Below are 26,615 nucleotides of genomic sequence, written 5' to 3' on the forward strand. Positions count from 1 at the left end.
TTTTATATTTTTTAAATATTATGTTGTATTTAGGTCTTATTACAAGGAACTCACTTGTAGCTGTTACAATTATATTTCATAAATGTCACTATTGTATTTCTTTGATAACTTTGCATAAAACAAACCCCACCTGATTTAAAAATAATTATGACATTATAATGTTTTTCAGGGTTGATTAAATATTGTCGAACTAAACTGTCAAGTGACCCAAGAGCAAATATATAATGGTAGGCCCTTAATGAGGTCATCATTTATTTTTATATTAAACAGTTATTATAAAAATAAATAATGCATAAATACATACATAAATCATGCAAACATAAATTAATAGCACTTTTTCATCATTCCTATTTTGGATATAATAATTATATATATATATATATATAATTAAATTATTATATATGTAATAATTATATTATATATGTGGTGTTTGTGGTCATGTTTGTGTTTCCGCCCTTTCTATCCACTTCAGCTGCATTCCTCTAGATGACGCTGTCCCGCTGTATAAATGAGACTGTGTGTCAGTGCAGTCACCAGGAGGAGGTCAGACAAACACACACACACACACACACACACACACACACACCCTCCTCCCATGTCTCCTCTCTCGCTGCTGTCTCCTCGGTTCAAACCACGGGGAGGGAAAACACTGTGTCCCAGTCAGCGCTGCTCTCCACACCGCCAGGCTGCGCAGCCCGAGCCCCGTCTGCGTCCTGCAGGAAAACACCACGTCAACACGCTTTCATTATATAACCAACGAGGGACTAAACTGCTGCAGAGCTCCGGTGCTGACCAAGAGATGTTCTGCATGCTGGACATGGTGAGGTTTTTTTTTATCTAATCTTTTCTTGATCCGCTCCCCTTGTTTGCACATGCAGCGCTGCAGCCAAGCCAGGGCTGGTGCATGGTGTGTGTGAGTGTGTGTGGTGCTGCGTGACGGTGGCTTGTTCGAAACTTTCTGCAGAGTGAATGAAACTTGAGGATAAATAAGCTCGAGCGTGCAGATTAAGAGCCTGTGAGCTTCTGTCACAGTGCTGCTTCCAGCTGGATCACAGAGTCAATGTGCTCAGGTCAGGCTTCCTTCACTTTTATACGACATTTGAAAAGGCTCTTCTGTGAGTGTGAGTGTGTGTGTGTGTGTGCGTGTGTGTGTGTGTGAAGACTGATGCATGAACAGTGATTTTTCTTCTGCCATTTATCAGATGGATTATAAAGTTAATGTGCTCGGGTCAGGCTTGTTCACTGTTATCCTGACATTTGCAAATGGTTTTCTGTGTGTGCGTGTGTGCCTGAGTGTGTGTGTGTGTGTGCGTGAGTGTGAAGACATGCATGAACAGTGGTTTTTCTTCTGCCATGTATCTCCTGTCACTGTGCAGCTCTGGTGGTCTCCAGCACCTCTACACTGTATTGAAAAGTGTTTTGTCCCTCTGGGCTGTAAATGTTTGGGTTGTTGAAGCTCACACTCCAGGCTCTCCCTTTGATTCGCAGGAGTTCGGGTGGACAAAAGCTGTTTCTGTGTGTGAGAGTGTGTTTGTGTGTGGGTGAGGAGGGGGAGTGAGACTCCAGCTCCCAGTCTTGGGGACTGCCTGGCTGTTGTCGTGGAGACCAGAGGCCACAGGTGACCTCTGACCTGAGGACTCATGAAGCGGTGCAAAAAACAGTCCTTTTTAGAGTGTGAGTGTGGTGGGTATGGGTGCGTGCTGACGCATTTGAAGGAGCGGACCTGACAATGGAGAGACAATAGATGTGTGAGCTGACGTTTGGAGGCTGCGTGGTGTTAAATTCCTGTAATTTAAAGGAGGGATAATAGGAGAATTGAAAGACAGTGGTGGAGATGGGGTGGGATACACTTCTGTCTCTGCTGGTGTGAGTGTGGATGAGTGAACACTGAGTGGCAATCACTCTGACAGCTTAAGTATTGTTTGGGGTTGAAGTCACGGTGAAAAAATGCGTCTCTCCATGCCATCCAGCCCACGTCTCTATGACACAGAGCAGGTCACGGAGGGTTGGGGCAGAGAGGTTTGATTTTGTAATAACAACCCCAGCATCCATAATCGCATTCTCTTATTTACTTTAAACATTGCAGATAACTTCAGTGTTTCTATGCAGAATTATTAGCATCTGGAATGTCTGCAACCACACCCTGCAAGATGGAGATGAGTCAAATTTAATTTAGCATTTACTTCATTATAATTAGCTACAGGCATGGCTGCAGTGTTATCTCAGAAATTGTTTTTGTGTTATTTTGGTGATCTGGCCCTTTAAGGTTCAATAAAAGTAAAGTGAGTTGAAGCTTCTTTAATTGATCAGTTATAATAATAAATAAAATCATTGTCTATAATCTATAAACAATAAACAATAGACTTGTATTGTTATAATAGCATGATGATTTTCAAAAAAACATCCAATATATTATTGTAGGAACCATCACCTTATTAAAGGGGAAGTGTGTCTCTGTACTTCTTCATAACTCATTAGTTATTAATGAATTAGCTAAAAAAACTAAATAGGCGCTCCAGGTTTTTAGACTAGAAGTTGCTTTTCTCTGTTTGGTGACATTGTGAATTTGATTGTTAGTCTAAATAAGCACACACCTCCAGCAAGGCCGAACAGTATCCTCAAATGTAATATACTCATGGAGATCAGTCCTCTAAATATGCCGGATGATCAAGATCAATGCAGTATTTCTTTCATGGGAAATGAGGGAAAATATTTTGGGGAAAAAGACCAATCTCCCAATGTTAAAGAACAGAAAAAAATCTGCCACCCAATCAGCATCCCCACCAAAATGCCTGTCTTGGCACATGGCCCATCGTTCCACCAAGTTACGTGGAAATCTATCTGGTAACTTTTGTGTAAGCCTGCTAATAAAACAACCAACCCACAGTGTTGATAACACTTTGACCTTTAATTCCCTTTTTCGACCACATGTTGTCATTTGTAACATTTCATAGACTGATAATCAATCATTTATATTTGAAGTCCTTGTATTTGAGGCCTATTGTGTGATTCATCTTCTCAAAAGTCACTTGTGATGTTTGCTTTTGTCAATATGGCAACGTCCTTAATTTGGTTAAAAGCTTGTGGAGACGTTTCGAACGACAAACCTATTTGCACAGTTTCTTTACTGCTCTTCACTCAGCAGAATCTGCCTGACAGCTGCTGTGATGTCTTTTCCTTCAGCTGTTTGAGATCCCGGAGTGGGGGGCTGACACTCCCCTGTGTGTGCGTGTGTGTGTGTGTGTGTGTGTGTGTGTGCGTGCTGCACCTACATACATACGTCCTCTAAAAGCTCAAACAGCTGATGAAACACTGATTCCGCTGACCATCAGATATCTGCTGACCATTTGCTCTGTGTTGCCTAATTAAACAATGAGAGGAAACCAACTCCTCCTCTCGAAGTAAAGTGACTTTGAATGAACTTCACTCCTCCGTACTCCCACTTTATGTTTGTCCTTATTTGAATGTTCACAATGTTCTGCCTTGACCGAGTCCAGCAAATAAAACATCCCTGTCCCCACTTTAAGCTGCTGCACAGTAACAGGCCTCCTGTCTTGTTTCATGGCATGTAAGTGATGGCAGGTCACTCATGCATACTACAGTGTAGCAGATGGTGCAATGAGGAGAGCGTGGTCATAATGGCACTGTACTGGTCGACAGGGTCCCCCCTCAGGCCACCCAGCTAATCAAACACTAATCAGCCCTTCTTCCCCTCAGTGGCTCCCCCCCCTCAGCTCTGTTTTTTTCTCTCAGCAGATTTTCCTCCTCTCTTTCTCACTGTTTGCTCCTAATCTTGGGATTATTCTGTTACTCTGTTCTTTCTCTCCTGCCTGCGCTCACTTCACAGACTCTTCATAGACAAAGCCAGGCCTGATCACTCTGAGGAGAAAGTGTTGTGCTCGTACACTAAGTGTTTTAAATCCGCAGTCGTCAGATCCAGGTCGTGGCTGGCCGTCCTGATCCGCTGTCTGGGCCGTCTGTTGCTGCGATTAAAGTCTGGCCAGGTTAGGAAAATCACTGCAGGGCCTGGCCGAGTGCGGCAGGGTTGTCTGCCTTAATTCTGAATGTAAGACTGTTCAGATTTCACGGTTCAGAGATATCACAGTAAATGGTCATCATGTGCGTGGCTGTCAGTGGAATCAAAAAGAAAGCGTTTCATCTCTGTATCTTCCAGAACACGTGTAATTCTGCAGCAGATGTTCAGATGTGCAGCCCCACGGACTAACCAGTCCACACTGACATGTGGTGAACCTCACGCTAGGAGTTTTACAGCTGCTTAGATAAAACAAGCTTCAATAAAACATTGATTTATTCTACACAGATTCAGCTGGATTTAGTTGCAGAGGTTACAAGCTTTTCCGAGTGCAAAGCAGAGAACACACCTCGGTTAATCATTCTCCCCAAGTGACAGGTGTTTCCTTATAGCTGAGGATATGTTGACATAACGAAAAGAACAACTTCATATATTAAAACTAAAATGTAGTTTTTTTAACACCTGTTATATATAATTCAGAAACTACTAGCTTTTTGCCTAATTTATATTCTTCATGTAATTATTTAATCAAGCAGTTGCTTGTAAAGAATTGTTTCCAGCAGCAGAAAACAAGCTGTAATCAAACCTCTCTCTAAGTCAGGTTAAGGCAGGAAAGCTTCTGGAATGCATTCAACATTGTAGAATAACAATATACACCAGTGTGCAGGTATCTCAGCTCCGATCGCATTTTATTTCCTGGAATATTTGCCGACCAACTGGAATGTCTTCTTGTCTTATCCACAATAATTAGATGTCCATCATGATTGTGTAGCATTTAGTCAACCTTTGTTTTTCATTTTATATGGAGTTTTAACGCATCCAACATTATCTGCCAGAAAACAGCAACTTCAAAAAAATGTTTAAATAAAGTTATTGATATTTTAGAACAGTGTGTGTGTGAGTGATGAGTGTGCATGGGTGGATTTGGCAAACAAGGAGATAGCTTCGGGCCCACACACTTATTTCTGTCAATCAAAATATCTCCCTCTGCCAGATTAACCACCTGCCAGATTATTCAAACGTGGTTAAGTCTACGGTGCAGCAGTGTTTCCTGGGTTTTCACTGATTTCATGGTCGTCTGACCTGCCACCTGAGTGCTGAACAATGGTGGCATCCTCATGAGACAGGCGGGACCCCCTGACCTTCAGAGAGGAAAGGTCTGAGAATGTCGTAGGCTGGAGGGACCCCATACGGGGGCCTTTGTCTCTAATGTCACCAGCTCAGGGGCAGACAGAAATAGCTGATCTCTGCCTTTAACTCCGGCAGAATTGCATCCTGGGACTATTGTCTCGTTAACGAATATAGCTCTTTATTCCTGTGAGTCAGCCGTGGTGTGTTTGACTTCAGCTCGGCCTAATCGTCTCCTTGTGTTTGTTTATCGGCATAATTTATTGGTTTATCTCCTCGTGAGGAGCTCCGTCAATCACCTGCCCCTCTGTGTGTGTTGTGTGTCTGTTGGGATGAATTATGTGTGTGCAAAGTACTCAGCCCTTGTCCCTTTCTTTTAGTCTGGAGAGTTGTAGTGTTGCGGAACAAAAGGCCACGAGTTGAAGCCCTCCTTTGCGAGTGGGCACTGTTGCTTATTTATATCTGCATGTGCGAGTTGAGGCCGACAAGGCAGCTGCAGCGTTCTTCTCTCCGACAGTATTTCAGTTTGGTGTCACATCCTGTTCTTTTACATAAAATCAATCCAGTGGCTTTAAAGGTTAGACTCAGTCACTGCTCATGTCTCACTGTGGCACAAAAACTGGACACAGAACTGGTAACAAAACCTGCCCGGACCTTTTTTACATTTTGGTTACGTTTAAATCAAACTAATGATTAATGGGAGGACGATTTTAGATTTTAGAAACAGTTTCCCTCTGTTTCTGTTTGTGCTAAGCTAAACTAAACTAACTATGCTGGTTCATGCTTTATATTTACTGTACATACACAAGAGTGGTATCAATGTTCTAATACAACTCTCAGCAAGACGACAAATAATCATATTTCACAAACTGTCTACTCAGGCAACACCCCTCATCGGAATATTTCTGAAATGTTTCTGGTGTTGAACACTGCTGACCCAGACAATCTCCTGCTGCATTCTTCATATGTGAAATTAATGTCTGGACCCAATTCACTGGACATTTTCCTCACTTCTAAAAACAGGTTAAGATGGTCCAGCCAACTTCCTCTAAATCTTTTAGCATAATACCAAAATGTCATGGCATGTTTTCTGCAACGACTAAAGCCAAGCTAGCAGATCCACTGAGCTGAGGTGGTGTCTGACCCTGCAGGGTACTGTTATTTCTGTAGTTCCAGACAGCCAGCATGCCTCCCGTAGCTGCTTCCTGCGATGTTATTGTCCTGAAGAGCTTATAGGCAGAGGAAATGAGTCTAGCCCGGTTGTCGTCTTGTCTAGTTGACAAGTCACAGTTGTCAGACAAGTACAGTATCTGTAAGCAGGCCCTGACTTGTTCCTCTCATTCATTCTCGCCTCTTTATCTCCTGTCTGCAGTCAATTTTCCATCCATTCACACACACAAATGGACCTACATGAAAACACCTCTAGGTTACCAGACCTCTGATTGTTGGAGCTGCTCTGTCCGCTCGCTGGGAAACTTCCATCTGAGAATCTGTGGAATCTGAGAGTGATGTGCCCCTGAGGCCCGGAGCTAATGACAGGGATACAGCAGCACCTGCTCAGGTGTTAGACAGGACCGGCTGGCTTTGATGGGGTTATCCCCGCTTTTCATTTTTCAGCTGATTTTCTTCAAATTGCGCTCAGCGGGCCAGAAGGCACCGCAACACATCACATTCTTGCTGTGGAATGTCTTTCATAGCTTGCCAATCTCTACATAGTGCATCTCTGGTTGGCAGGGTGCTTTATTAGCTGAGATTCTTGTGTGCCCACCTATTGGTACCAGATTTAAGACGTCCAGATACCTCCCTCACTCCCCTCAGCTCTTTGGCCTGCCTTGCACGGTGAAGACAGAAGGAAGGAGTTGCTCTCCTCTAGTGAAGGAGCAGAGAACAATGTTCTCTCTTTTCTCCTTCCTCAGATGCATTTGAGTTATGTAACTTGATACGATGCAGAGCCCATCCAGTAACCCAGCCTCAGGAAGGGAGACTTACACTCAGGCTATTGTCCGGACGGCCCACAATGAGACAACCCCCTGCCTGCTCAGATTTTCTACTCCTTCTTCTTCTTCATTTTTTCCATCCCTCATCCTTCTTTTTCTGTGTACCTGCTGCCTGTTGCTTAACCTGAAGTCTGTTCCCTCATTATTGTCCTATTCATCCACGAGCAAACAAGGCACATTTAGCTGTCTGTTTGTTTGGTGATGTTGGCTCTGTGTATCAATGCAGGGTGCTGGTTCACACGCAGGGGTTTTTGTTTCTGGAACTGGGAGAACAAGTCCGACTGCGCTGGCCCCTGAGAGGTCTCAAAGCGCACAAAAAGATGAACAGGTGAGGAGGTAAAAAGAAGAGGGTGTAGGGTGAACAGGAAAGTGCCAGGCTCTCTCAGGGGAGTAGGAACTGACACTCAAGGAAAACTTCCAGTTTCCAAATAAGGAGGTAAATTCCCTGTGAGTGAAACTGGCACACTGTTTAAAACCAGCTTTGTCCTCTATGTAGATCAGTGCAATGTCATCATATGTTGGCCTCCAGGTCAGTTGGTGAGATCAGGCCGCTCCCTCCCCTCCACACTCCTCCCTGTACTACCATCACAGAGTGAGAAACAGGAAGTTGTGTTGAGTGATAATCAGCAGTGTGAGCATGAGAGAAAGAGAGTGAGCGTGGGATCAGGTTCAGGGGAGTGAATTCTCAGGTGTGCAGACACACAGGTAAACAAATGATCTCTTTTTTTCCTACTTGTCATCATATTCAAATGATTCTGGGATATATCTTTGCATCAGGGTTTTTATCTGCTTTGAAAACTAAGCTAAAGCTAAACCTTCTCTGTGTGATGCTGGGCTTCACATCAAAGTAAGAACCAATGCGTATAATTTATATATTTTTCTGAATGCCTCTGGAAATGTTTGACTTATTTACATGCTGGCAGGCTCCACATGGTCAGGAGTCACACTGTGATTTAGCTGTTTCAAAGAACAGCTTAAACTGCACAGAGAAGAAGAGGAAAGCTGCCTGATTGTTAATTACTCAGCCCACAAGTTGTTCTTCTTCTTTGCAGTGGAGCTAAATTGGAATTAGTTAAATTAAACAAAATCTTTTCTCGTGGGCGAATGACGTCACACTGAGCATCGACCTCAGCTTCCCCTTTACTTCCAGCACAGAACAAATATGCTCATTAGCTATTGAATGCCTGAAAACGGAGCCACGCAGTTCTTAAAGATTATCTGCTCGGCTGAGTGGTGCGTCTTGGTTTCTTGAACAAACCCTCTTTCCACTTCATGTGTTGTTTTCTCTTTTAATGACTCCTGGTCTGATGGTTCACTTGTGTTCCTGGATCCCCTCTGAGGACTGATTATTGTTTTATGTTGTGCACCCCCGCTGTGCAACAAGATTTCATGAAACTGACTTTCTCTGTGCAGCTGGAGGTAAAATGTCCCTAATGCACAAGGTGAAACTCTCCCCGTGTTGATGTTTCACTGTCGCTTCTAGTTTTCGGTGTTGTCACTGTAAACTCTGCACAGTAAAGCTGAACAACACCGTTTCCCACTGTGCTGCCTCCAGGCACCAACAAACAACAAACATTGACTTTATTTACAGAGAAACTCCACTGGCGGAAAAAGTGCTGATGGTCTGACTCCGCATCAGCGAGCATCAGCAGCATCAGTGTTTACTGGCTGACATGCAGCCCAGCTCCTCCTCTGCTGCTGCGTCGACTGAGATCCAAGAAAAAGATTTTTATCTATGCAAGTTTTTTCCAGCCTGGTCATATCCTGGTTCATTTCATATGTGTGTGTGTGCCTTTGAATACCAATCACTGTTCCTCTACAGTCCACACGTCTTCCTGCAGCTGTTGAGCGGAACCAGTTCAGGTGTGGGTCGATGTGGGAACCGCTCGCTTTCGATTGCTGTGTTCACAGAACAGTGACTCCTACATGAACCACTCCAGGAAACAAAGAAGCCACAGAGAGAGAAGAGAATGAGTCTCAGCCCCCTTGCTCGCTATAATTAATTTAATAAGAAGCTAATTCTCCTGTGCTTTTGTCTTTATCAGCTCAATTTAACACTAAATGGCTCTCCTGCTCTGGTGAAATGATCAGTCTGATATTGTTCTCATGGGAACTAAGGTGCTTTGGACATGACCCATAACACATGAGGGCCTGGAGCACCTACTTCACCCGTATCAGTGGGTTTTTATCTGTTTATGTTTAAGGCACATTAATAATTAGCCAGTGAGACATGTAAGGAATGTGAGTTTCTTTCCTCACATCGCTCTCTCCCTTTACATTCCTCTCTGTGAATGTCTGCTCTGCAGTGAACATGGCACTTCTGATAGCGGCTGTTGGCAAACACTGCGCAGGCTTCACTCACTAAGAAGGTGAAAGAAATCCAAATACAGAACTTGAACTCGATTAAGGATTCAGTGAAATTAACAGCACGTCATTCTGTTGTTTGCTCGCCCACAAATTCCTATGATGTTAATCAAAGGAAATGTTTTTGGTATGATTCCGTTTTCTCAGACTTCCTGGGTGATGGTGTGTGGAATGGAAATGTGTGAGTGTGTGTTTATCCTGTGTGACATCGGACTTTGCAAGTAGAATCGGGTAAATAAATGATCTGGTGGGAAAAACTGGAGGGGAAAAAGGAAACCATCACTTTAATATTCTGAAAACGTGTTTATTTATAATATTCTTATCCCGGCAGGCACTTCACATATTTTAACAGCTGAAGTCCAAGCCGATATCATCATCATCTAGGGAAGATGTATTAAAATAAGAGATGTATAACATTGTGCCAAAAATGTGTCATGCTGCTATGGTTGGTCAAAAGTGCACCGGTAGTGTAAAGATCGTTCCATACTAGCAGGTATGAGGTTGTAGTTGTCCATGTGATCACAACAAATTGTAAGTTAGGCATACTTCAGTACAGAGCTAACAGCCCCTCACACACTCAAGGCTGCAGAAACTATAGCACTATAACACTAGACTTAGTGAACAGTACTTTATAAGTAAGTACTATTTCCTTCAGTTCAACCATGAGATAAATCATGCAGGGTGCTCTTGTTGCTGTTGAACACATGCATAGTGTGAGACATGCAGTTGTTCCTAGATACTGTACATCTAAAATTAGAAAATCTATTTTTTGCCAGATGTAGATGTTAGATGTTCTTGTTTAGCATGTTGTTTTTACCCTCAGTGTGATGACTCCAAGGTAGTGCGTATGTCTGTGTGCATAGATGTCACTTAAATCAACACTAAGGTCATCTACTTATCCTTATGCTGCCCACACTAACCTCTTTATCACACACACACGTTTGTATTTCTATCTTACTCTAACCTTAACCATCCAAACTAAATACGTATCCTAACCCTAATCTAGACCGAACTCTATCCCTAACCCTAAATCCAAATCTTAACCCTCAAACAGCCCATTGAAAGTGAGGAGCAGTCCAGAAATGCCCTCACTCTGTTGGGTCTATGCTTAAAATAGTCCTCACAAAAAATACAAGTACAGGAACTCAGACCACAGAGGTAGGGATTATGCAATCAAACTTATTTCACAGCATAAATTGAAGAATCTTTGATACTTAAAAAAACCACTCTTCGTACAGTGTGAACAGACCAGGAGCAGCAGGACTGTTGTCGGGTTGTTGAATGATTTTTTTCCGTAAGTAAAACATTTTGAGATAAGACACACTGAACACACTTCCTGTCATCTTCTCACACTGAAGCAGCTTTATGGAACAACAGCACCAGTGCAACCAGTCACCCCAGATAACCCCAGCACGGCAACAGTGTAGTCAGCCAGTTATTGAATTGAGGGCAGAAATACAATACTGTAAAGTCAGCAGTAAAAGGCCCAGGCACACTGCCATCAATAGGCTAACAGACACAAAGTGAGGAAGCCCACCTCGACTGGTCCACCCCAGAGAGAAAACTAGACAGCTGATTTAGTGGAGTGAGTCCAGGACAAAGCCAGTCATCATGGTCAGGACTGTGAGACTAATAAAGCTGTGCTCATAAATGTTAAACCTGCTGTTACTGCAGATCTTGTGAGGTAGCCATTCGTTCTTTCATTCCGTGCAAAGAGTTTCCTTCAAGTTTCAAGGTCTTTCTCTTCTGGGTCAGTAATTATGAATTATGATAATAATTATGAAGGCTGCTGTGGAAATTATAAATGACAGTTTGATAGCATTCATTTATTACTGATGTATGTGCGGGGGGGGTTGATTATAGTGCCACCATCAGACCAATTGTAATCAAATCATGTGGGGAGCGTTCGCACATCATTTCCAGTCCATCTTTCATGTCTCAAGCGAGCAAACTGATCATTATGTCAAAAATAATCATAAACATGCACAAAAACAAAAGGGTTCTACTCCTTTGATGTTGGAACACTAACTAAGCTGTAAACTACATGTGTGGCAGCATTTTGCAAGAGAGGATTTGAAGCTCAGAATGAACTTGCATAGATATTGGATACTTGTGTGTTATTTCACATCGATCTTTGAGGAGGTGGCTGGGAGCGCACCTCCACCTGAAGGAGAGGATCAATCAGCGCAGGTGAGAACTGTTAGCTGATTGGTCCTCAGCTTTAAAAGGCAGCAGCAGAGCGGCACGCGCAAGGGAACATGGGGAGAGAGACACAACAAATGATGTTTAGTTTAGTCTTTATGTTTCATCAGATGCTGAAAAGCACCAGTGCTGTCTCTGGCTGTGTGTGGGAGAGCCCTTGTGGCATGGTCGACTGAAACAATCTTATCCATCCATCCATCATCATCGTTATTTTTTGAGGGTAAACAAAGGACTGGAGCCAATCCCTGTTGACATTGGCTGAGAGGCAGAGTACACCCTGGACAGGTCACCAGTCCATCCAGCCAACATACAGAGAGGAACAAGTGATGATCACTTTATGTATTCATATATAGGCCAGTGCTTTTCCAGTCTTACCACTCACAGCGCTTTAGACCATGTCACACAAGCTCAAACACACACAGTCAGTGGTTCAGTATCTTGCGAGTGAGTGGATGACTCTGCCTCCTGAGCTACGGTCGCCCCGTCATTAAAATCGGGATCTGGTCACAGCGTTTTTGTGAAATATGGAGTGTTTAGTCTATAGTCGCTGTCTTAATCTATGCATCTGGTGTGATTATTCATCATCTTCAAAGTGTCAATATTTTATGTTCTACAAAAACAGTCATGCTTTCAGCTAGAGGACGCATTCCTGTAGCTAATTCATAGGGGGTTTAAATGTGAAATATAGTGATCTTTAACTTTGCCTGCCTTGTCAGAACAAGCCGTCTCCATCAGCTCTCGACTGAGTGTTCAATAGCGCTCTGTAACTGCGGCAATTACCAAATAAGCCCTTTGACCCCTGTAAAGACCGAAGTGTTTGTGATCAATGGAGACAGTGTGAGACTGAACACTGCGCCTTCAGCTTTTGCACCACCATATCCAACCACCAGTATTTTATGAGCCATGAAACCGCTCGTCATATTGACTGTCATGAAAGAAAAGTTGACCTTTTCATTTAAAAGTCTGACCAAATCTTTCCACGTTGCAGTGCGTCACTTGTACGTATGATACATGACACAAACTCCATTCAGATGCAGAGAAGAAGGAACATTTCATGACCATTTCTTTTCAATAATCTCGGCTCCTCTGAAAGGCCTCGGGGTGGAGCGGAATGAGCACTGTCTGCCTGATCGTCTCCCATCCATAATGAATAACCTGCTAACAATTAGAGGGCTGCTGCCGAGCACTCCTCTGCTGTCATGCCCCACAGCCAGAGACACTCTCCCACTCACTCATTAAATGCTAGTGTGTAATAGTCAATCAGAGAGTGGAGCGCTTTGCTTCGCGTGCAGGACAGCTCCGTCCCAGCCGGCCTCCAGGGCAAACGATGTAGGAAGGAAGAACCCACGGCTTGCCAATCAACTTTTGTTCCTTAAACTGTTTGTATTGGTATCTTTTATACATTACCTCTTCCGTGAACAGGATTTGCACCTGACTCAATCAATTGTATTGATTGAGAGCCCCCTAGTGGCCAAAGTTACATTCAGTAGAATTCTTCAAATGTTTTACGTAGCTACTTCTTGTGACTGGTCCTCCGAATGTCCTGTTTCCTAGTTGTGAAGTTGTTTCAACTTCAGTGTGTTCATGTGCTTTGAATGTGGAAAAAACATGGACACTTTAAATAATTATTTAAATGCGGGTTAATCATGAAAACGTCTGTAGTGGCTAAAAAGTGTGGTGTTAGGTGCTTGATTGATATACATTTGACAAAAGTAACATTTGACAAGTTCCCATTAGAAGTAAGCTATAAGTGATGATGTCAGCAACTCTTTTCTTTTTGTTGTTTTGACTTCAGAGGGCATTCACCTGAATTTTCCCAGTTGGGAATGCCCCACAATTGCACAATTCATCTTTTGTGGGGGAAGATGTGTTTACTTATTTTATTGGGTCATCGTTGTGGTTTCTGCCTGGCCACAGTTCTCAGAGATTACTGAACACGTACAGTATGTGACGCTGCAGTGGCCTTGTTTGTTGATAGGAAGGGTCCTGTAATGTCGGGCTGTAGGGCTATCAGTGTGGGAGGCAAATATAAAAACCACAGGCCTCTGTAGAATAGATTAAATAAGGCTTGTGGCTGATTTGGTAATCGCTCCGTAGTGTTTTACACAACTAGCAGCTGTGAAAACCAGTGAGCGTGGCTTTGATAGAGCTTACATAATGTAACAGAGTGTGTGCTGTGTGGGAGTTTTAGATGTAACCTGCAAAGTTACCCCACAAACGTAAACAAACTTTGATCGTGGAGCAGGGGAAGAGAGGACGCAGAGGGAAGAGGGCAGAAGATCTGGCTCTGCGAGCCGAGCGTATATATATCTGTTTTCGGGGCCGTGCTGAGTGACACACCAGTGTGAGTTAGCGTCCGTGGGAGTGAGGGCGTTCTGCATCAAAAAAAAAAAACTGACGAGCCTGAGCTTGTGTTCTGTGAAGCATCTTTGGAATTTGGCTTCGGTGTCCTTCACTCCTGTGTCTCAGTCCCGTGCTGCTGACCTGTGTGTCTCTGAGGGTTTGAGTTGATGTCCTCTCTTAACGCTCAGGCTTTTCATTGAAAGCTTTGTTTTCCCCACAGGAGACCTGATGATAATGTTTTAGGAGAGAGTGACCAGGACACCCTCCATTTGAACCCTCCGCACAATACAATCTTTTGTTTTCTGTGTGATGATAGTAAAGTGGTAGGTGTATAGTTTTCTAGAGGAGTAAGTGTATCATACTGAGAGGACTCACATGAAACCTAAATGATCACTAGAGGCCCTTTAGAGGAAAATCACAGTTCCCAGCAGCCTGTTCACATCTCTACTCTGTTGTATGCACTGCTCTCAAGCAGTAATACTTGAAAAAAATAAAATCATATCAAGTTTATTGTAAGTAAAGAATTTTTACTTCCCAAAACATTGTTCCTACTATATCAACAATCTTATTTCCATCAGACTGAATGAGAATAGAAATTGTTCATATTAAAGGTGGGTTGCTAACTAAAAGTCGGTGTCTGTGGCCCTTGCAGGAGGATTTAGCAGAGACGATAGAGAGCGAGCCACAGAAAAGTCAGCGTCTAGTTGTTCTCAGACTTTGCACGTTGATGTGTTTCCAGGAATACCATCCCTTGCTTTATGCCTTTTTCAGTTTGGGAGTTACAGTTATCACCATTTCCCAATCTCAAGATACATATGATACAATCTCACAAGGTAATCGTACTGATGTTCGGCCTGACAGTGTGTGCTGACTAGATACCGTCAATAAATCAGCAAATCTTTTTAATTCATGTATAACTTTCCTTTGCAGCATCACCAGAAACATAGCCACATACCCAGGTGCAGTTTGCGTCAGAGCGATTGAGTTTCATGTGTTCATCTGTGCCTTTGCAGTGCAGCACTTTGATACACTGATCAAACATTATCATGTTTTCATCAAAGTTAGCAGCTTTTGAAAAAAAATGCTCATCACTGCTTTGAAAGAAGCATAAATCAAGAACAGAGCAGTTTTCAATTAGACTGTAGCTGTTCAAGGCCGGTAGTACATATGGCTTTGATCCGTGTGTGTGTGTGTGTGTGTGTGTGTGTGTGTGTGTGTGTGTGTGTGTGTGTGTGTGTGTGTGCGTGTGCGCGCGTGTTTGTGTGTGTCTGTGTGTGATTTAAGGAGGTGTGTTGCATTTCAGGGCCCCTTGGCTAGTCGCGGCTGGGCTGTAAATCTTGCCATGTCTCCTGGTTTACTCGAGCCCATAAACTAGATGGCAATTATAGAAAACAACTGGATGTAAGATTTCTTCAGTCGTGCAGGTTTTGTGGCTGCAGCCTAAAAGTATTTTTACTCTCCTATCTACCCAAAATGAATTGCTTTATACCTCACCCCGACCCCAGCTTTCCCGTCAAACATCGCTTGACCTCTCGTGTCTTTGGCAGATTTGAGACCAAAACTGAGTAAAACTGCGGATGTAAAAATACTGCGTCAGACCTTGGCCCGTGGCCATTAGGTTTGGCACACTCATGATTTATTCATATGTTATCAGACACACACACACACACACACACATTCAACATGACCTGCATTGACTCACATCCATCATGTCTCACGCTAACCCTGAACACTGTCATACTTCCTGGCCGGACAGCACGAGAGCTGATTCATAGAGCGTCACGTTATATCTAATTATATTCATTGCTGATCGCTGATTAGCAAGTTCCTTAGCTCAGTCTGACTTCAGCCTGTATTATATTGGCTTATTAGGAGCCGGATGCTTTAGTGGAAAGTTTTACATTGGGGGGAAATAGTGCCTCATGAATATAAACATGAGCAGCTTGGGCTGCTTTGATCTGGGCCTGGCTGAGAGCCCTGAGTGTGGAGTGGGCTGGAGCTGCTGGTGCACAGCTCTCTCTGCCTATTTTAACCATTTGCATAATTGTTGTAACTGTCGAGGCCGGCGGTGCAACACACTTGATGAGTGTGGATTGTATCAGAAGGAAGAGGAGATGACACTGGGAGTCTGTTCTCTTACACAGGGTATTTGTGTGTGACGATGAATGAGAGAGAAATTGCTTTAAGGTAGTGTGTGTCATGAGTGTGTGCCGACAAGCAGAAAGCAGGTGAGATGAGCCACAGGTTTGATCCCTCAGGTATCTATCCATGATGACCTCTTTGACTTTTTGATATGTTTATATTGTGTTTACTTATTCATTACTTTTTCCTGAGGTTTCTTATTTTAGTATCCCCTTTGTAACAAATTTCACCATAGTGGGACTAACAAACCATTATCTTATCCTATCTTAACTTAACTTATCTTATCACAGTACTGACTCTGGAGATTATCGGACCATTTTCTGACTAAATGCTTATTGAAGAAATCATCACCAGTGTACTCAATAAAGAAGCACAATTTGCATGTATGTTCTGGGTTCAGACCCCAGCATCTCCATTCTTTATAAGGAGAATATGTCTGTGACCAGCATGTGACTGACCTTGTCACAAATGGGTTATGTAAATGATATGTTGCCATCAAAATCATTTTGATCATTATTCAATATTAACATGTCTTTATCTTGCTATGGTTTCTCAACTCATTTTGTTCTTTTCAATATCTTAAATCATATGTACAATCCTGTTTACACTGAATAGATTCTGTTTACTTTGTGTCAGGTTTTATCATGTTTTTTTCGAAACTAATCGAATGATGAGAAAATCATCCCCAGTGTAATCAATAACAAACCACTTTTCCATTAAGTTGTTCCTTGTGGTTTCTGAGCAGTGGAATAATACCAACAGGAAACAGTTTGAAAACTAATTTCATTGGTGCACTTAAGTTCTGCCAAACAGTTCCTAATGCGAGCCCATCTCAGACACACATAATATTTTACAGCATCGATGGTCTGTTATCGCCGGCTTTTTAACTTGAAATATGTGGATTGTATTTGTGGGGATGTAGCTCAGTGGTAGAGCGCATGCTTTGCATGTATGAGGTCCTGGGTTCAATCCCCAGCATCTCCAGTTTTGTAAGGAACATGTGTGTGATGGTGGTGGTAACACTCTTTGGTCAAAATGAGTAATTTATATGAAATGTTGCTATCGAGAGCACTGTCATCTTTGTGATTGTTATTAAATATAAACAGGTTTATATCCTGCTTTGGTCACTCAACTCATTCTGCACTTGTGAATGAATCCTGTTTACTCTGTATATATTCTGCACATCTTATCTGATCTGCACATCTTCCATACAGTGTACACTTAATTAAAACAACTTCCACTGTTGTTTTTTCATCTGAAACTTGCTTGAGATCAATAATACATCCACATCAGTGACATTTTATTCCTTGACTTTTCCATTACTGTAAGTAGTACATTGTTGTTTCTGAGCAGTGGAATAATGGAATACCAGCATTCTCCCTAATGCAAGGAGATTTCAGATACACATAATAGTTTACAGCATTAATGACTCTTTAGGTTTGACTCTTTTTACAACATGCCTGTACAGTAAAGTGGTTTTTAATAGCCATATCTCAAATATCAGTTGGATGATGTATTTGAATATTTTACTGCTAAAAATATCTTTGGGTTACCTTCAGCGTGGTTATAAAAATTAATGTAAAACCAATCGTTGTCTACAAGGTAGGAAATTAACCATGAAATTAGTGGTAGGGTGGTGGTGGCTTTCAAAATTAGTTGTTAATGGGTTAAAAGAAGTGCAACGTCTGCTCGAGCCCTTTAAACTCTAACTGTTCTGTGGGTGCCACACATTTGAGCACAAAGGAAGAACTTGCCTCCTGCGGGTTCTGTTTATAGTCTGAGAGGTTGCAGAGAGTGTGTGTGCTTTATGGTCGGGAGAATGTTTTATGGCTACCGGAGGTGTTTATGCACAGGAAGAGAGAGAGGGTCAGAGGGGTGAAATCAATAGTGATCCTTAATGAGGTTGTCTGAAGAGAAGGGGATATGTGGGTGATTTGATGACGCCGCTTGTGTGGAGGTTGTGCGGAGACTGTGTGGAGCTGAAGAGGCTCAAACGGAAGTTGACAAAAACAATAATGCCTGTTAGGTAGTAACTTGGCAACAGGATTAGTTTTGTGAAAGTCGAGAGAAAGTGGTCATTATTTTATTTATACTTAACTCTGTAGGATGTTTCCCGCGGCTCGGACAAGTTCAACATAATTCGGATATCTTTTTTGTTATCTGTGTTCAGTGAACCTAACATCAAGTTGTAATAGTGGTGATATTCAGTGCGATAAACTATCCTGATTCAAAATGATTCCACTCATCTTGAAAGATATCGGCCGCTCTTTATTATTTCTCACTTCACTCTAAACTCTTTTGTCCCTGTCAGGATCCTGTAGACCACTGACTTTGGTTTTCTACTGCTCTGATTGGTCAGTAGTTGGGCCGTTAACATTTTTTGCTCTCATGAACTCAATCTGCTCTGGGTCATGTTAGCTGTTCAGCAGAAGTTGCCATGGTGATTTACTCCGGTAACAAGTGAACCAGCTACATGGGACTGAAAATTCAGAGTTAAACATTACCTTGATATCCGCAGATCCTGCTCCGTGGTTCAGGCCCCTGTTGGAACTGAAATCTAATGTACTGCTTAGAGCGATCGTATCTCTACACATTTACATTCAGGTGTCTGAAGACATAGCTTGTGATCAGTACATTAAATACACATGATTAACATGGGAGACAGGACATGTGCAGCAAAATAAGTCCCAGCAGCACCTGATTAAATCAATGTTTTTATGCTACAGCTCCTCCATGTGATTTTTCTTTTTTTCTAAGGAAGCCCCGCTATAGTAACCACATGGAATCAGTGTTATGTAACAGGCTTATAATGTGACATACTGTATGCTGCCCAGCCTCAGAGAGAACAGCATGACCCTCATAGAGTCCACGGTTCAACCTGCAGTCTTTTGAACTGCTGTTGGGACGAGCTACGATGAGACTCTCAGAGGCAACAGAGACTCTGCAGCGAGTGCATCACAAAATAAACCTTTTGAAATTTGCGTGGGTTTGTCCTCTTTGTGAGGGCGTTTACAGCTCTCCTGTAACATGGGGGTCAGTCGGTGTGAGTGTGTTTATTTTGTGGTGAGCTGAGGTGCTGTTGTGGGAGTTGTTGTAGCTGTGCTTGGAGACAGCTGGTCTGTGCGGAGAGACACAGCTGATGAAACGTCCGACAGCTCACACTGTTCCTCCAGAGCGTCCATTCAGGGGAGTATAACGCCAACACACACATGGTCTCTTCCAGCAGCAGTGCCTAAGGGATGGTGATGTCACTCGGTCCACAGTAAAATACCTCAACAACTGTACTGACTTTGGTCCCAGATCATTTTCTGATATTTTTCAGAAACAACTTATCGATTAATGTCATACACTGTCAAAATTGTTTTTTTGATTTGCCCTGTTACATGCAACATCTACTGCACCTCTGTCCATCCTGTGAGAGGGATACGGTGGGATCAGTGCACTGCAAATTAAAGAAAACATCTTCATCAATTTGATGACACGAGTTCAATGCTTAGTGAAGCTCCATCACCACCGACGAGTAGCAGACCTCAATAACTTCACAAAACATTGAACCACAGCCAGGTTCATCATTTTTTTAAGGTCCCGTAGAAACATTTTCTGTGTCGTTTTTTGAAATTTACAGCAAAATTGATGAAGTTGTTTCCTTGATTTGCACATGTTTATTTTACCGGCAGCATGTGTTTTCTTAATTTGCAGTGCGTTGAGCTCTTTTGGTCACCGTAGGGATCCCTCACTTGTGACTCCCTGAGGTTTCTGCGTTTTTCCCCTATTCAAAGATTTTTATTTTTGGTAGTTTTTCTCAGTCTAGTCAATCACTCACCTCTTCAGCGTCACAGGGCAGCTGGAACCAATAGCTTTGTGAATATGGGCAACACAAATATTATTTGATGTGATTTAACAGAAAATCAACAGCAGTGTAATCATTAACGTTAGACAAATGAGAGTTCGCTCAGAACCAGAGATCATCTGGATGGTTACTGTGGGGATGTAGCTCAGTGGTAGAGCGCATGCTTCGCATGTATGAGGCCCTGGGTTCAACCCCCAGCATCTCCACTCTTGGTAAGGCCTGTTTAAATATAACCTTCTCATTTTGTACATTTCCTCTTTCCTACAGATCACCTCACCCCCCCACAGAGCCCTGTAACCAATGGCAGCTTCAGTCCAGACTCTTCCATTGACCCGTGGCTCCAACAAAAACTTCCGTAACCCTTTCCCTGCCCCACCCCTCTCCTCCCGTTTTGGTATGGGAAGCGTAGGCAGTCTGGTGGAGAGGCCAGATGTGTCACCGACTAAAGGCAGCCGCGCCGTCCCCCAGGTGAGACCCAAGCAGACCAACGGCCTCCTGAAGAAGGGCTTCACCCAGAGAGAGCTGCTCAACTACCTCAACATCACCAGGTGGGTGCTGCGTCTCACTACATTTCACATGCTACAATTGCAAAGGCGAAGAATATTTCTTTAAGGTACGAGATATGAGACCTTAGCTGACCCTCTATGCTCCAACACAGAAAAGAACCCAAAACACACCCAGGCAGTGATGGAAAGCAGGACATTATCTCAGGCCTCAGCTCTGCCAGCGGCCGCGAGGACGATATATACGCCAAGGTCTTCCATAAAGACGGCACCGAAGTAGATTTGACAAAGAACTCACTGCCAAGTGGGGGCAAGTTTGAAAAGGTGAATATTGTTTGAAATTGTATTACCTGCATCAAGGATGTTATGTTTTCATTTGTATATATATATATATAAATATCAAATGTTTTATTTCATCACACAACAGATACAGCGTACATGTTGGCAATGACAATCTTAAATCCCAGGCACCTCAAGCAACTCAACATGCAAGTGTCAGAAAATAAGAGTAACTATATATATATATATATATATATGTATTGAGAGAGAGAGAGAGAGAGAGAGAGCTATATATATATGTTACATACATTTTAAATGCTCATACTTTTAAGGCAGAGCATATGAGGTGAGTTTCATTCACTGGTTCATGCTCAGATGCAGATGAATGACTTCCTATTGTTTTTTTATATAAATGATGTGTAGCCAGTGGCTGGTTGAGGCCCTGTTAAATTGATCTACTTCACATTTACACATCTCATTTACACATCTCTGACTGTATGAAACCCCCCCCCCCCCCCCCCCCCCCCCCCCATAGTCTGTTACCTGCATAAATCAACCTGAAACCATTTCAAGCTCAGCAGCAGAGATTGAGAATCTGCCACTGGCTGAGTTCTGAATTTATAGCAGCAATCAAATCACTGTTTTGTTTTCTTTGCTTGGATTTATCAATGCTAAGACGATAGGAGGTGGAAGGTATTGATTTAATAGAAACATTCTGAGTGAGTGGGGTCTTACTCAGCCCCTTCTCCAAAACCTTTTTTTACTCTTGTCGTTTCTTGCTTCTCTTTCTCTACAGGCTCGCTTTAGATCATCAGCCTTCAAGCCAGTCACTCCCAAAAACTTCAGCTCCATGCAAAACCTTTATCCTTCCTCCAAGTCGGAGGATGTGGACCATGTGTCGAACGGGCTGCACAGAGCTTACGCTCATGTCACTAAAGCTGTCTCCACCTCCTCCTCGTCTTCCTCACCCTCACGTCCTGGACCAACATCCAGTGGTAACAAGGTATCTTCATCCAGTTCTCAGTTATTATGACGTCTGATACATTTAATTAATCATCCAGCAGTGTCCACACCAATACAATTTACAAAGAGAGTAAGTGCCAGGAAGTGTCTTTTGTTTTATATCCAGAGATCTTTGTCTTTTAAATTCAGTTATTATTTGCCTGAAGATGATGTCACTGGGGATTGTAATTGGATGTTATACTCCAGCTCATTTTGTTTTCCATATCTTTAATACGACTGCAGTAATTAACCACATTTACCACAGCTATTTTAAACTTCAGTTCAACTTGATGCAAAGTACATTTCATGTTTCGGTTTTTTATTCAGCCATTATTTGTATCTTCGATATATTATTTCTCAGCTTCATTCATGTCAAAGTGATGAATAACAGTGTAAATATGTCTGTGCAGGCCGTCTCCTCTGTGCGTGGGCTGAGCCAGGAGGACGATAACCTGTCAGACTCGGGTCATAACTCCATGAGCAGCCTGCCGCCGTACCGACCTCCTTTCCGCCCACACCTGGCTCACATCAGGTCTGCTGCAGCCTTCTCCTCTGAGCTCTACTTTATATTCAAATGGGGCGTTGCTATAATACATTTTAAAACTTAATGACTGTGTGGGAAGTGATTATAGAAGAAATGTTTAATTGCTTTCATGTTTTTTTTTTGTTTTTTTTTTACTCCAGTGCGTCTATGGGCCACATCAACACCATCGGCTCCCTGGACCGCACCACTCTGAAGGCGAAGGTCATGGGGTCAGAGGGCGTGGCTATAGGGGAGGTGGCGTGTCGGAGCATGGCGACCCTGAGCCGCCTGGCTCCATACGGAGGGGAGGCTCCACCTCCTTATGAATGGACACTGTCCCTGTCTGTGGAGGAAGTGGTGAGTACTGGTCAAAATGGACGAGCAGGTTGGTGCGATTTACAGCTTGCTCAGTCAGTTGTTGTGTTGTGCTGTCCAGGTGCGGGATCTGGAGGAGCGTCTGGTGGAAAAAGAACATGAGCTGAAGCAGATGAAAAGAAACCTGGACGAGAGTGAGGGCGCCATCGCTCAGGTGAATCTCATTGTGTTCGTCTGTTCTTCGCCATTAATCTTTATATGCATCTGCCTCTCCTCTGAAGTCTGACCCCCATCTGCTCACCTCATGCAGGTGTTCGAAGGGAAGCAGCGACTGTGGGAGAAGGAGGTGGAAGAGCTGAAGCGACTGTATGCTGCCAAGCTGCGTCAGGTTTCCCAGCATGCCCAGCGTTCCCAGCGCAGTCTGCAGTTGCAGTTGTTCAAGGCCCAGCAGGAAAAGAACCGACTGCAAGAGGAGCTCGACGGCCTGAGAAAGGAAAGGAGCCAAGAAGATGGAGCCATAGTAAAGAGAACCAGCCCAACCCTGGAAGAGACGCAGTGGGAGGTGGGACCTTACTAACAAAATATCTGAATTCCTTCCTTGTTTGTTTGTCCTGTTAAAGTCATTACAACCAGGTTTGTAACATCTGTAAAAATCCATTTCTTCTGCCTCTATCCCTTCTTTTGTCTCTCAGGTTTGCCAAAAGTCAGGGGAGATCTCCTTGCTGAAGCAGCAGCTGAGGGACTCGCAGGCAGAGGTGACCCAGAAGCTGAGCGAGATCTTCCAGCTAAAGACGCAGCTCAGGGAGACACGCATGGAGCTGCGCAGCAGGGAGGGCCAGATTGATGCACTGAAGCTCGTCCTGCAGGGGACACAGCGTCGCAGGTGTCCCTCTCAGAATGCACGTGAAGACGGAAAAGGAGCCGAGGAGGCTACTTCTGCTACAGGTAGTTTTTATGTGTCAGTAAATGTGGCACTGATTTGATGATTTAAAGGTACACAGATCACTTAAATGAGTTGTCACAGGCCTGGATGAGAGTTGAAATTTGTTGAAACACAAGTTCACCCAAAACACGTAGCAGGACTTTACATCAGCTACTTTCAGACATGAACTCTGGAAGATGAGAGAACTTTGTCTTTCTCATATGAAGAGCGCAGCAGGAGATTGGAAGGGTGGCGTGGCATCCAGGAGGCAGGACACAACGTAATAATTCAGGTCGCATTGTTTGTTTACAGCACAACAACACCGACACTGACCCATATCACCAAAAGCGTGTTCTTCCGTGTTTTCTACACGTATGACACCTCGTTTTTGTTTTGCTTCCATCATGTGTTAGAGCCGTCATCAACGCACCCACTCATTCGCAGTGAATAATCTGGATAATCTCCAATGTCTCCATAGACATTTGCTTTCTCACAGACAGCCCCTCTGGATTATCAGTGCATGTCTGAAAGCAGCTATAAAGACTTACATAAAGCTAAATACATCTCACTGATCAACACTAAATCATTTCAAAATATAGTTCATGGAAATCTTCTTAGAAAGCCCTAAGTTTTAAAAAACCTACTAAATATTGCAGAAGCCAAGGCGGCATACATGGAAAGTAAAAAAAGATGATATTTATGTGCTACAGATGTGTTTAATGACAAACTAGTTTTAACTGGGCTCTTATCAATGCAGCAGGAGCTTGTCTGGGTTTTTTGAGTTGGAGTTCTCACATGCTTGAACCCAAAATCAGGTTATTTGAGTATTTGAGGTCAGAAGCACTGTTCGCTGTGTGTGTATGTGCATGTGTTTTCAAAAGCAGCCAAAGTCTTTCATTATATTTCCCCTATGGCACTGCTGGACTGTAGTTGAAGCCATGTGAACCTCTGTGTTGCAGGAGGATGCGGGGGGCCCACGGAGGAGCGTCTGCGGGCGGAGCTCCTACTGGAGCGACGCCAGAGCGAGGCCCAGGTCATGGCTTTCGAAGAAGAGAGGCACACATGGCAGACGGAAAAGGACAAGGTCATCCACTACCAGAAGGAGCTGCAGTCCGGCTACCTGGAGATGTACTATCGCAATGAGGCGCTGGAGAGGGAACTGCACCAGCTGAGGGCGGGCAGAGAGCAAGGAGCAGGAGGAGGAGCAGGAGGAGGAGCAGGAGGAGGGAGCAGAAATGGAAGGTTGGAAAGAGAAGTGCCAGAGCAGAGTAGTGAGAGCGTGGAGGAAGAACAAGAGCAAAGACCTTCCTCTGCTTTGCCGTGGATAGAGAGGATCGAATCATCTGAAATTTGAATGTGACACATTTGCAATGCAAACTGTTTTCTCTTTGAAGTATGGAAGCTGGAGAAGACCAGGTCTACCAGGAAAAGAAAAAAAAACCATCCAAAAGTCAAAATTAAATCTGTAAAAGATGAAATGTTACTTGAATGAATTGAAAAAATGTGTTGAAATTATGATATTGTAGATCAAAATTTGTGATGCAAAATTTATTCACAGACTATGTAAAAAAAATTAAGCTTGGCATTAGTAATGATTATTAGTATCAATAATTCCACAGTTTAACCTAAAATACCTCAAAATTATGAGTTTAAAAAAATCAGCTAAAAGGTCAAAATAATAATAAATCAGAATTAATGTTGCGAGTTAAACATTTGATGAAATCAAAATGAAAGTCAAATTTAGTCAAATCTCAATTATGACCAGAAATTCTACATGTTGCCTAATTATCCCTCCTTTTTATCATCTTTGGATGCATTAAATTTTTCTCGATTTTTCAATTTTTTATTCTTTTCGTGGTGGAATTAGGCTTATACAGGTCCTGCCTGCTTCTGCCCGTGCACCCTAGTTTATTGTTTAATGCCGTTACCTATAAGCTCGTACTGAAACACACTAATGGCTGCACAGGAGTACAGCCTGTGCCTCGTCTGCCCTTGTCAGTTTTGTATAAAATGCAGCTGAGCTCCAGCAAAGCACCTCGATAGTCCTGCTTCAGACTTCTGTCCAAATATAAATCTGTAAATAAACTGTGACTGATTTTTGTTTATTTGGTTGCTACAGTTTGGTTTTGACAGTAACCTAAGAATTTAAAGGGAAGCGCAGGAACACCTCTGCACCTGTGTGCAGACGGCCGGGTCTGTGGATTCACCTGGGCTCTGGGAGGAAAGCTGCGTCTCTGGGTTAATTATGGAGGATTAAAGCTGTCTGGTGCCAAGGTACTAATGCTGACTCTGTTTACCCTGCTGAAGAAACTGGAAATGTTGGACTTCTGATACCAATATATTTTGTACATAGCTGTGATTTGGTTGGCCTTCTCTCATTGTACAGCAGTCTGTTGTCTTAAATAGGCCTTTTTCCATATCTTCTGATTGCAATGAAAACAATCATCAGATTCAGAGGATGAATACGTCTGCTCTGCTTATTGGTGTGACTTGTTGCACATCGCCAAACAAACAACATCAAATGCATGACGTAGGTGGAGTTGTTTTATCGTATTGTTTATTATTATTATAAGAACGTTCAAAAACCAGCTCTCAATCAACTTTCAACATACTGTGACTCTCATGTGTTTACTGGAATTTAAACTGTTTTCTTTCTAACTGGATTCATAATAAACTGCTTTTAAGTGGTGAAACAGGAGTTGAGTTGGTGGCATATCTGGTGTAAATCAATGCTTTACGTCAGGCTCGTCTGTCTCCTGAATTTAACAGCTAGAAATCAAATGCCAAAATGTTAGAGGCGTAACTGATGGCATTCACCCTCCGAGACGCCCGGCTGATCTGAAGGGGCTTAAAATGTCCACAGAGCGTGCCAATAAAAACCAAGGACGAGGGCTTTATGGTGGAATGAACAACAGAGCGGGAGAGGCTTTTGGGACTAATGTGGCTTTTAGAGGTTTAGCCCTGGATCCTTATCTCAGCCTCTCCCTGTAAGGCCCTCCCTGCCAGCCCCTA

General features: G+C 43.1%; 1 protein-coding gene and 2 non-coding genes across 5 annotated transcripts; all 3 read left to right on the forward strand.

Moving 5' to 3' along the window:
• The first annotated feature begins 571 nt into the window (after positions 1-571).
• Positions 572-26,298, forward strand: n4bp3 (NEDD4 binding protein 3). Of its 3 annotated transcripts, none has more exons than XM_020113764.2 (10): positions 572-820; positions 20,327-20,607; positions 20,718-20,886; positions 21,638-21,844; positions 22,254-22,375; positions 22,528-22,723; positions 22,803-22,895; positions 22,992-23,243; positions 23,374-23,626; positions 24,563-26,298. In XM_020113764.2, exons 2-10 carry the CDS (start codon positions 20,360-20,362, stop codon positions 24,955-24,957), a joined length of 1,935 nt encoding a protein of 644 aa, XP_019969323.2. In that variant the 5' UTR covers positions 572-820; positions 20,327-20,359; the 3' UTR covers positions 24,958-26,298. The 3 variants fall into 3 exon arrangements, with proteins under 3 accessions (XP_019969323.2, XP_069387461.1, XP_019933877.2); XM_069531360.1 differs by lacking the exon at positions 572-820 and adding an exon at positions 922-1,070; XM_020078318.2 differs by lacking the exon at positions 572-820 and adding an exon at positions 7,754-7,863.
• On the forward strand, positions 17,122-17,193 carry trnaa-ugc (transfer RNA alanine (anticodon UGC)). Its single transcript has one exon. It is a non-coding gene; the product is annotated as a tRNA-Ala (tRNA).
• On the forward strand, positions 20,194-20,265 carry trnaa-cgc (transfer RNA alanine (anticodon CGC)). Its single transcript has one exon. It is a non-coding gene; the product is annotated as a tRNA-Ala (tRNA).
• Positions 26,299-26,615: the final 317 nt, after the last annotated feature.

The sequence above is a fragment of the Paralichthys olivaceus genome, chromosome 9 (assembly GCF_024713975.1).
Source record: "Paralichthys olivaceus isolate ysfri-2021 chromosome 9, ASM2471397v2, whole genome shotgun sequence".
NCBI lineage: Eukaryota > Metazoa > Chordata > Actinopteri > Pleuronectiformes > Paralichthyidae > Paralichthys > Paralichthys olivaceus.

Bases quoted from the DNA above. Each gene is read 5' to 3' on its own strand.
- n4bp3 (XM_020113764.2), top strand. From the start codon at position 20,360: ATGGCAGCTTCAGTCCAGACTCTTCCATTGACCCGTGGCTCCAACAAA. The intron at 20,887-21,637 runs GTGAATATTGTT...CTTTCTCTACAG, and splicing joins GTGGGGGCAAGTTTGAAAAG to GCTCGCTTTAGATCATCAGC. The intron at 22,896-22,991 runs GTGAATCTCATT...CACCTCATGCAG, and splicing joins GTGAGGGCGCCATCGCTCAG to GTGTTCGAAGGGAAGCAGCG.